General features: G+C 18.1%; 1 protein-coding gene across 7 annotated transcripts in view; it reads right to left on the bottom strand.

Moving 5' to 3' along the window:
• The window catches only part of LOC107994559 (uncharacterized), a 95819-nt gene that overhangs the window by 22087 nt on the left and 60423 nt on the right, over positions 1-13309 (bottom strand). For all 7 annotated transcript variants that reach the window (XM_062081482.1, XM_062081478.1, XM_062081479.1 and 4 more), the window contains one exon: positions 2643-2986. In XM_062081482.1, the coding sequence (XP_061937466.1) occupies positions 2643-2986 (344 nt within the window). The remainder of the gene's footprint in view (positions 1-2642; positions 2987-13309) is intronic.

Here is a 13309-nt window from a genome sequence, read left to right as displayed (position 1 = left end):
GATTTGATTAATTCCCGTGGCGATTAAATGCGATCTTTCTTCTAATTGAGATTTGATCTAAAATCTATCTAGTTTTTAATTATAATGTGATTTATTTATTTTACTTTTATTATATATATATTTATATATTTAAATTTTAATTATGATCTGATCTGATCTAAATCTATTTGAATTCTAACTATGATCTGATTTCTAATTATGATTTGATCTGAATTTCATCTGATTTATGATTTTGAAAAACTATAGCAATTTTCCTCCAATCATTATCTTCAAAATTCAAACTAAGAAAGAATGAAAAAGAACTAATAATCATGTTGAAAAGCGATTTCCAAAGATGTATTTTCGTGGGATAACGTGATGCAAGATATAAATCAGGAATCTTTACGATGATTTTGAATATTTCAAACTTACCTGAAATCAATGAGTTAACATAAATCTGAAATCATTAATATAAATAATTATCGAAATTTGAACCAAAAGATAATAATTCAATAATATATTCAAAATTTCCCTCATTACATATTGTATATTGTATTTTGTTTATTATATATTGTATATTGTATATATATTATAAATATTCCAACAAACATTAGTATTTTGGCATTTTAAATATCTACTGCTTCAAGTTAAATTAACTTGAATAATTTGAAGATTTTGATATTAAAAAAAATAATTGACATAAAATAAGTTTAAATATATTCAGTCATTAATTATATACTTTAGAAAGAAAAAAAGAATAAAAAATATAGATGTGAATAATTATGATTTAATAGATTCATATCTTCATAAAAAATAAGACATATAAATTTTGATCATTGAGATTCTTATCAAATTGAATTATATAATATATTCTATATTATTCTTTTGAAAATATTACAACAATAGTTGCTAAGCGTATTTTCTATAAATATAATAGTCTATTAATTATTTATCGATCTTATATCTTTTTTGCAATTAAATTTTAATGATTTAAATTTTTTAATTTTATTTTATTTATTTCGAATCATATTTGTTTTAATTACTCAATTGATCAAATTTAAAAATTTTTTTTATGTTAATAATAATGATTGGTAGTTTTCAATTGTAATATTGGTATATAGTAAAAATTATATTTTTATTTTTTGGATTTACTTATAGAAGAACTAGTTTTACTTATAGAAGAAGTGAGTTGAGTTTCAATTTGTATATTTCTATTTTTTTATATTATTAATTGTAAATCTAAGATTATATATTTTTGCAATTTTTGCTACAATTTCATTATTTTATAATTTCTGAAGTTATTTTCTATTTAATTTCAACACTTATTATTAATTCCTTTTCATTTTATATAACATATATAATATTAACATATATAATACTAATTTCACACAATAATCACTATAGTATTAGTAAATGAATTGTTAATTAATTTTTTATCGTGATTTTTAAGAAAATTTTAAAAAATGATTCTTATTTTGTATAAATCTAATCTAAAAATAAAAAATATTTATTTATTTCTACAATAAAGAGAGAGAGAGAAAGAGAAAAAAAGAATCATTTCTAAACCTCGAAAATTTCTACATATTATTCACACCATAAACATAATAATAGTTTAATCTATTAAAATATTAAAATAAAATACATAACTTTTTTTAATTTTTTTCATAATTTATTTCATTATATTTTTTGTTTTATAAAATTTATATTTTTGCATATTTTTATAATTGCAAAATATAAAATGACTTCAACAAATTTCGCATTTTAACAAGATAATTCAACTATTAATATACTTAAAGCTTGCGAATCACAAATTTTCTAGAAGTAAATAAAATTAAAATTTTATCATAGTTTACTTAATTTTTAATTTCTTATTGAAATTAAGATCTAAAAATTATTGAAAACTGCTAAAGATTATTCATCCAAGATATTTATTTTTTATTTAATATTTATTCTTTATTTTCTTTTATTTAAATAACCTAGACAACCTAATAATATAAATGAATTAAAAAATTGTATTTAAAAACTGGAAAATATTAAATTAAAATGTTCTAAAAATTTTTTATTAAAATTGATATATCATTATCAAAAAAATCTATTGAAATCATTTAAAAAACATAATATTATATATTATTAATAGATAAATAAACAAATTATTTTATGAATTTTAACATTATTATTATTTATGTTAACAAAAATATTATCTGTCCTTTAATTTTACCGTATTGGTTTTTCTAATTCTAATCGAAAAATAAAAAATATTTATTTATTAATTCTAAGTAGTTTAAATAATCTTCAATTAATTCACGAAATTTTCAGATTTATTACAAATATAATTGTATTTAATTATTATTAATAAATAAATATATATATTTATTTATATATAATATATATTATATATTATTTTATATGTAAATATATATAAATATAAAATAAAATATAAAAATAAATATATGTATATACATATATATATATATATATATATATATATATATATAATGTGATTATATTAAAGAATTTTTACATATATAATTGTATAAGAAAATATAAATAAATTATTTGCTAAAATAATGTGTCTTACATTATATTTTTGTCGCGAAACATGTCTTCCATTATATCGTATACTTTTTCACACTTCATATATAAAGATGTATTTGTATATTTACCGGCCAAATGGAGAGACACTGGTCGAGACCGGAAATGGTAGACCAAGACTAAGACCCCTAAGACCCAAATGTGGTGGTGGAAGATGTAAAAATCCTCTAGTAGGAGTAACTAGCGGTACTCTAGGGGCAGTTGAAGATGCCTGACATCCCGCTGATGTCCCAGGATAAGATGGTGGCATCGAACATGATCTTAAAGCTCGACGATGTTGTCTTCGCATTCGTCTCTCTCTTCGACGAGCACCGCGAACACCATTGAGATCTTCGAGCGCTTCTGAACCACTTTGCAATGGGAGTTCCGTTTGTGCTTCCGTTGAAGTAAAAGACCGCGCATTGTCACGAGATTCCTAAAAAGTTATGCAAATTTAAATTTCAGCTCATACATATTTTTTGTAAATTTTATTTTGATTATTTTTTTTGATGTGAAGAAATTTGAATTTCTTCCAAGATTCTTTGCTTTGTTTATACAAACTAATCTATTATAATATATTATAGTTTGATAAAATTTGTAAAATCATTTTAAAATTTTAGTTATAAACAATTGTATATTTTTTATAATAATTTGTGTAAATAATGATGAAAATAAAAATATAAAATAATTTCTTTTATTTAAAATAATATATTTTAATTTTATATTTATATTTTTAATTTTATTTTTCTAATTTTTATGGAAAAAAATTTCTAATGACTGAGAATAAATTTTAATTGATTTTAGTATATTAAAATATAATTTAATATATAAATATATGATAATATTTTTTGTGCTTTTTTATTTTTAATTTATTATTATTATTTTTTTTTGAAATGAATTATCAAAAAGAAAGGGAATTTGAGAGAAGTAAAAGTAAGAAAATTATTTTTTAATATAATTATTGATTCTAACTAATAACAGATAAAAGAAATTGTCATTTTGGAACAAAAAAATAAATAATAAATTACTGATAAAATTATCTGATGTAAGCAAATGAACATAATGAAATCATTTTATTATGTAGATACTGAAATTTAATTTCAATCACAAATAGAATATTATAGCCATTATATAAATAACAAACTATTATAAATCTTATTGAAATTGATGAATGATTTTATTTTATTTTATTTTATTAATTTATGAAATTCATAATTAATATAAATACAATCACTATTTAATTATATTTAATAAGATAAAATAAGAATTAAAATTTAGCATGAGAATGAAATACAAATTTTGGCAAAATTCTTTTATTTATTTTAAATACCAAATATTATTCATTTTCATTTCATAATTTTTATATTTGACTTTATAAAGATTTAATTTTCTTCATAAAATAATACTTTTCTATTAAATTATTTTATATACAAAATATGATATAAGTATTTATTTAGATTTTAATCTATACAATATATTTGTAATAAAGAATGATTAATAGTATAATTGATAGATAAGAACTGATTTTACATATAAAAATTTGAAAAAAAAAATGAAATTTTTTCTATAATCTCATTTTTTAAAAACTTATTTTAAATATAAATAGATATAATTAGTTAATTTCTGATTAGATATTAAAAATGACCGATAGAGTTATTTTATACATGAAAAGTTTTAAATGAAATTTTATCTTTTAAATTCAGAATGTCTTTAAAAAAATTAAAATTGAATATATACAAAAAGTAATTACATAATTCTATAATTTTCAAATTCGATTTTCTTGAAAACTAATTTTAAAATGAAAAAATTTTATTCTATATTTTTTGCTTTCTACATTTATAATAATCATCTATAATAATCGATAATATATTTGTCTTGTTATCTAATCAATAAAATTAGTCAATTTCAAAACATTTAAAAAATTTTTGATTTATTTGAAAATGAAATCATAAACGAAAAAATTTTATTTCTTTTTTTCATATATAGTAAAATCACAACCTGTAGACATTTTGATAAACATTCTCTATATGACTAAAAATCAAGATAAAGAAATATCTCTAAGAAATTTTTAATGTTTTATTATTTTTCTAAATATAATTTATTAAATTATTATACATATTATATATATTATTATATATATTTACTAGAAGGAAATATTAATGCTCATATGAATTCATGATAACAATTTGAATTTTTATTTACATATTTATATGATACTAATATGACATTCTGCAAGTTCCTCTAAATTATTTAATATTCTATATCTATACTTTCGTTCGTATTGCATTCTTTTTCATTCTAATCATGGTTTCTGTTTCTTGTTATGTAATAAGAAAGTCTCTTTTAAATTGAAAGTCTCTTTAAATTGAATATATAGAATATTTAATGATTAACTTTTGTTATTATATTCTATCATTCTTAATATTTATTAATAGTAAGTCTTTTTATTCAAAATTCAATTTTTTTTATATTTATCTTGCTTTGTGAAAAATTATCAATTTTTATTAAATTTCTTTTTTAATTTTTATTTTATAATATTTTATATTCTTGTATTTCGCAATTAATTCTATTGATATTTTCAAGTTTACAATTACAAATTTTGAAAATATTTTTACGATCTTTAATATAAAAGATAATAAAAAATATTCTTTTTTAAAGATATAAGTATTACTTCATTTATGGTTATTTTATTTATGGTGAAATATTAAACAAATTTTTAAAATTCACTTAAAATATACTAAACATAATATTAACAGTTTATTACAACATTCATATATATTTATAAATATTCAGTTTTAATTTTATGGTCATTTAAATATTTAATTAAGATAATGATTAATTATTTTCATAATTAAAAATTTAGATAAAAATTAATTTTGTAAAAAATCATAATTTTGATTAAAACTGCTTAAATAGATGAAAAATGATAATTTTGTTTATAATTCTGTGATAAATTCTTGTTTTTTTAATATTCTAATATTTAAAATCTAATTTAAAGAAAAATTGCTTAGATACTATTGCTTAGATATATATACTAATTTTAAAAAAATATTACTAATATTATAAAATTATTAAATGGTATTTTAAATATAAACAATCATACAATACAGCTATTATTTAAGATATTATTTAACTATAATTTAATTATTTTTATATTTGAAACATTATTACAATGTATTAATGTGTTATTTCTTTATAAAATAATACATTCTTTACAAAAATTACATAGGAAAAATAAAATATATAAATATTTTTTAATGGATGATCAAAAAAATTATTTTTTAGTATATATTTTTTAGTATAATTGAAACATATTGAAGCTTCGTAAATATCTAGAAAGTTGAAAAAAATGTTCAATGTTTTAAAATATTGCAACAAAATCTTATGAAAAAAAAAAATATATATATATATAAAATTTAACATTTAACAATCTATGCATGAAATAAAAATTTTTGAAATACTAAATAATAAATTCTTAATTTTATTTAATTTGATTTTGCTATTTTCCTTAATTAATTTAATTATTTAATTAGTTCATTATTTTTTTTATTAAAAACAAAAAATGAACAATTTTAATTAAATAATTCAAATTCGTATAAAATATAAAGACAAGATTAAGAACAAATTGATATTTTAAAAATTTATGAAAAAAATATTGCAAATATATCATACAATATATATATTTTATATAAAATTTTAAAATAATAATAAATAATAGCTAATTAAAAAATTCTATAACTCTTAACTAAATATCTTTTTTAAAACGTATATGTTGATCTATCGCAAAAAATTAATTAGATATTTGGTATTAATTTAAAATTACTTAAAATACATATATTAAAAAGTTATTGATATTTTGATAAAAAAAGTAAAATCATAATTATTTATATTGTATTATATTGTGCATACTGTATCATGTAATTAATGATTACAATATTCAAAACCATCAAAGAGATAAATAAAAAGTAACATTATTTCACAAGTTTTTTTCATAATTTATGTATGTATATGTAATTTAATAGTAATAATAAAATTTTTATTTTGGAATGGAATAAAAATATATTATAGAAAATAAATATAATAATTATAAATAATAAAAAATAAATTATTATATTATATTAATATTTAATTAATTTATTTATTATATTTTTATTTAATATATATAATATAATATAATATATAAAATATAATTTAATATATATATATAATATAATATAATATTTAATATAATATAAATTTAATATTATAAATAATAAATATATTATTATAATAATTAATATTATAATTATATATATATTTTAAGTTACTTATTAATATTTGAACATATTTTTTAAATAAAACGAATATTTTTTAATTATGACTACTTATAATTAATTTAATCAATAACATTTAAAAGTTTATATGACAAAATGAAACAAGAAAAATTATTCTAACTACTTTTTCTGTCAAATATACAAAATATACAAAATATATAAATATATAAATATATATTCAATATTAGTTTTATGTTAATTGAAACAAATATTTCTTTTCATATGTTTCATATCTTGTCGAATTGAATATTTTATTTAAATTTCAATATTTTTCAATTTAAATTTCGTTTTTAATTTGTATCTTATGATATTCTATATTATCTTTTGAAATTAATGGAATGGAATTAAAATTATATTATAAAATTATATTTATAAAAACAATTACAAAGCTAAAATCATAATAAAATAAAAAATATTAATAATATAATAATATAATAATATTAATAATATTAATAATATTAATAAAATATATAAAATAAAAATATTTTCAAAAAAATCTTCTATACTATTATTTTTGTCTACTATGATGTTTAAAATAATATATAATACGGAATAAAAATTTCAATTTTCATAAAGAAGAAATATATAAAAAGATATAGATATATTATAATGATTGTAATTATAAAGCTTTTTATTTTTTATTTTTTATTTAATAATAATATTATAAGATTAATTGTAAAATTATTAAACGAAATAAAGATTTCTATATAATAATAATATATTTTAATATTATATTCATACCAAATCTTTAAATCACTTAGAAACAAATTCATGCACAATAGATACTATCCATGAATATTTTATTTTTGAGATAATATATGAAAATATATTATTGAATACGAATCGAATATATTATATATATGTATTTATACATGCTAAAATGTACAATATATCGAAATGTTAGAATATATGCAGTGTAAATAACTAAAAATTTCCAATATTATTTTTTTTCACTAATATAAAATGATAAAAAAATTACTTATTAGTATAACTAAAATAAATTTAAAAAATAAAAAAATTTTATATAAAATAAAATAAAATTATTATAAAATAAAATGAATTTAAAATTAAATTCGACAAATATAATATTAAAAAATATTAGCAATTATAATCCAATTAAGAGTTATAATAGATAATAATATTTCACAATATCGAGCAATTTGTTATGTAAAAAAAATAAATTGTGATTTCAATTTAAAAAAAAATCAATATCAAATATTATAAATTATATATTGTTGATAAAATTGTAAAAATTAAATAAAAACACATAATTGTATAATAATTCATCTATAATAATAATATCATAATAGTGATTCAATGGAAATTTTTCATAATATATTTGTGCTCAACATATAAATTGTCGTTCATATTTCTCTATTCATCTAAACAATTATTCTGATTGTGCACTACACAAATTTCAATTTTTCGTTTAGCAGATGTTTAAACGTTACTCGAATAAATGCTAAGATGAATATGTTTTTGATAGAGAATATTTTATAATAGTTTTTGATAGCGAATGAACTAACAATGAATGATTTAGCTTGCATTTAGTTCACCATTCTTAAATATTTATTTGTTTTACATTTATTATTGAATCGTATCTATATAATATATCACAAAAGGGCTATTTTTATTACAAATTGAAATAATGGAATCTTTGGAAATTTAGCCATATTACATCGATGAATTTTATTAATAATATGGAGAAAAAATTAAAAATAAAAAAATCAAAATGATTAAAAACTACTAAAATAATTCTCCGAATATTAGTTTTTTAAAGAAAGATATATATATTGCAATATTAATTATAATGCAATAAAATAATGCATTAAATATAATTTTTCATATTATAATTTAACTTGAATGGTAACTTTTGAAGCAATTTGATTTCAAACTTCATTATATTTTAAAATGTAGTATTTATATTATTTATATTATTTAAGTTAATTTATTTATATATTACACTTAAGTAATATAATATAGTATAGTAATATAATATAATATAATAAATAATATAAGTATAAGTAAATTAAATTAATTTTTTAATACTATATTATATATTATTATAATATATATTAAAAATTAAAATAATTTTATGTTTTAAATATTTCAAAATAATGATGAATTATTTAAATGCTTTTATAGATGACATGTTTATATAAGAAATTTTTAAAAAGAAATTTATTAAGTTTGATTTAAGTTTGATCTCGATTATTTTCTATTAAAATGAAAAGCAAAAAGCGAATCAGATATCTATAGATTAGAAGAACATTAATCGTACAATATAAAAAAATACTAATTAATCAATAGAATTGAACTTATTTTTTTTAATAAAATTTTATATATAATATAAAAATTTTGAATTTTTGATAAAAAAATATTTTATGATTAAAAAAATATTTTATAGAATAATTTTCTCAATTTTTATTATTAACTTTTTTTAAACATTGTGATATATAGTCAAGAATTCTTATTTCCTATTTTTATTGCATTTTTATTTTTTAAATTATTTTTTAAAATATTTAAATATACGTTTTATTAAAAAATAAATATATGTTTTCATTATCTATGAAAATTAATTTGTTCTAAATAAAGCAACATATATAAAACAATATTTTTGAAGTATATTCTCATATAAATATATTTTCTCATATTTTATATTTATGTAAATTTAAATTCTTCATTCTTTTTTATATTATTCTTTATTCATCTGAATTAAAAATATTAAATTTATTCATTAAAGATATTCTATCATATATTTTCTTTTAAAATAAATTTTCTTCAACAATTTTTTTTGAGCGATTTTTCTATTATAACAATGTTCTTTCAATGTTCTATATCATTGATTATTTCACAATCTTTAAATGAAAAATTTATCAGCTTATTTTTAAAATTTTATATAGATATTATATCTTTCTTTTTCTTAAATTTTTTTTTATTAAATGTACCTAATATTTTTTTACCTTTTTATGATATTAACACAATAGCTTTTTGTGTTTATATTGTCTAATGATATCTATTATTATGTTTTTATTATATTGAATATATGGCAACAATTTATTTATATAATTTTCTTTTGATATTGTTGCATTTGTTTGAAATTCGTTTTTTCATAACTTTATTTATAACAATGCTATCATTTCTTGTGTTATAATTCATATTGGTTATGACGTTTCATATTATAATATATATATATATATATTATATTATAATATAAATTATATTGAATTTTATATTATATTTTGTGTTATTATGATAAATTGATTTTAAAAATATTTAAATACAACTATTACAGAACTTACTACTGTTTGTATAAATTATCATATGAATTTATTTATAATATGAAAATATTATCTTCAAATTCCGAAGTATGAAAATTACTACGTATGTAAACATTAATGTAATATTATATAAATAAAATTTATACTATTATTAATTACAATATTTTAATATTATACAGTATCTTAACATTATATATGACATATATTTATATATGATATATATTTTACGAACAAAATTATAATGTAATATAATACAAATTTTATGGTATCCGAAATTTTTATTAAACTTATTTATTATTAATTTATATCAGAATTTAATTTTTTGTGATCTAATATCTTTCGATTCTTTCATGATCGAGAATATTTTTTTTTTAAATGAGATTATAAATTAAAAACATGAATATTAAAGATATATATTGTATTGAGAAAATTTTGTAAAAAACTAAATTGTATTTATTAAAAAAAATTTGTTAAACTGTTTTTTTTACGTCATATCATAGATTTAATTAATTAATTTTATTTTATTTATTATAATTTTAATATTATTGGCAATATTCATCCACGAAGAATTAATTTATTCTATAACTTAACTTCAAAATCTCATTAAATTTGAAATAAAGATAGAACCGCCATTTATATTTTCACTTTGCATTTGTTTATATTTAGAATGCATTATCACCAGATCATTTGCACATTAAAATTAAATTTATATATATAATTATATATACTATATATATATCATATATAATTTCAATTATTTTATCTAAACTTTTACATTAGATTATCTTCGGAGATTTATTTTAAAATATATTTCGGATATTTGTATTTTATTTTAGACAGATAACAATTATTTTTTTCGATTAGTAATTTAAAATAAGATTTGTTATTAATGCATTTAAGTTTTCAATAGATATGTAATACATGAATTTTTTTTAATTTTTTAAACAGAATTAAGCATTTGCTTATATTTTTTTTCTGTCATCGGTCGGAATGCAATTTAAAAATGTTTTTCTTATTGAAAAAAAAAATTTAAGAATACTATGACAATAGAATCAATTCCTACTTTATTTATTTTTTTTTATTCTTGTTTTCGTGAACAATTCTTTTATCGCGAATATTTTACTTTCTTTTGTGCAGATTAAGATATATATATATATTCAAATATATATATTCTCGTGATTTTAAGTTTCTATTTTCATTTTTTTTTCTTTTTAAATAGAATACAGATAATATAAATTAATTAAATTCTTTTCTTAAAATGAACGTAGTTAATGTTATCATTTTATTTTAATATCATCAAACAAATTCTCATATAATCCTATAAGTATTTTGAATATTCTTTCTTGAATTCACAAAAATCAGTATATTAAAATTTATCAAATATAATATATACGAAATAATAATTTCGTAATCCAAAAGGAAATAAGTGAATCGTTTATTTCAATGTTTAAATAATCCAGAACTTGTTCCCAATATTTCGAGAATCTTTATCAATTTATATTATTCATATATACTATAGACTTATTCGCAGGATTTTTGATAATTAAAAGTTCATTTGAGACCCATTTTCACCGTTGTAACCCAGATCATCGTAGAAGAATATTTATTTTTTCTCTAATTGTAATAGCTTTTTTCATATTCACGCTTGTTAAAAGATTGTCAACATAAAAATCGCGCAATATCACTTAACTCGCAGTTGCATCGCACTATTATGTAGCCCTATTTAGCGTACTACGTATAGCGTATGGTCAAATAAAGGGTTGACGCGGTGCCATATGTTATGATATTTAACTCATATATTGCAATATTGCAAATTCTTGGAAAGTTTCTTTCCATAATATGCGTTGTAAGGATCGCTAATGGGGCGCTATAAGTATTTGTCAAAATATTTTTTCAGTATTTAGGACAATGCAATATATATGGGAAAACGGATTAGAATTGATAAGAGATTGTCTTGGATTGAGTCTAATGCACATCATTCAAAAAAATCTCAATTAACGATTTTGTAGAACCATGCTATCCATACTTTGGTAATTATTTGCGATCTTGATAAAGGCATGGTGTAACAAGAGGTTGTGTTGAGTCACGAATTTAACTATTTTTATTATATAGCTTAATATGCAAATATGTCCGCATGAATACTATATATTACTCATACAACGCGAGTCATCTTGATTAGTCCAAATTAAGGAGATGCCTTTTCAATCCGCGAGAATCGTCCAATCTATGGATGCCTTCGTTAAATGGAACATTAACAATATAGCACTCATTTGAATCTTGCATAACTGATTTTATAAAATGACTTTCATATGGATACTTAATTATTTCCTTATTGGGCGATATATTTTCCAATTCCTAAAACTGCATTAATTATTTACTAAATTGATTATTTGTAATAATATTGTAAATTTGTGATTCTAAATCTTGAGCAACCCTAATCCATCCGTCGAAAACTCATCCCAATTATGATTTAATAAGGATGGGTAAGCCCTTCTTCAACTTATATTGCTCCAATTTATATTTCACAAATGACCAATTATAAAATCCACATCACGTAAAACACAGAATTGCGGATCTGCTAAAGTAATATAGAATGGGATATGGATAGCTGTTTCCGAAATTCTGAAATTAAGAATGTTAGAAGTTATTATATTAACGATCTATCCATTGATATGTAGTAGTGACTTTAATAAAAATTTGCATTGTTGTTTGAGAAAAGTTTGAAAATCGCTTAAAATTTTCCTGCGGTCTAATTCGGACATATACCTTTTCCAGATCTCAGTCAATTAAGATGTTAAGTACAAGGCTTATGAAGCGCTTGAGCTTTTTTTTTCAACTTTTATTTTCAATAATTCAAGTATCTTCGATGATTTGACAATAATTTCTGAATAAGCATAGTTTTCCTAAAATTTTCCAAATCTTTAATTTAAACAAAGTAACAATAGAGTAACGGCCACTTCATGAGCTACATTTGCACGCCATGCGATGGACTATCGTAGGAGCGAACACGAAGATCTTGACCCCCATATGCTGTGATGCGATCCTGCGAGAGATCATCCGAAGCCGTCCTCCAACGCGACCATTGGTCCTTCCAACCCTCTCTCAATATGCATTTTTCCCGAAAAGCAAGAATTGGAGGAAAGACTCGCGACAGTTTTGGAATTG

This window comes from Apis cerana, linkage group LG11, assembly GCF_029169275.1.
Source record: "Apis cerana isolate GH-2021 linkage group LG11, AcerK_1.0, whole genome shotgun sequence".
NCBI classification, from domain to species: Eukaryota; Metazoa; Arthropoda; class Insecta; order Hymenoptera; family Apidae; genus Apis; species Apis cerana.
Note: the sequence above shows the minus strand (reverse complement) of the source record. Positions and strands in the feature narration are given on the sequence as shown.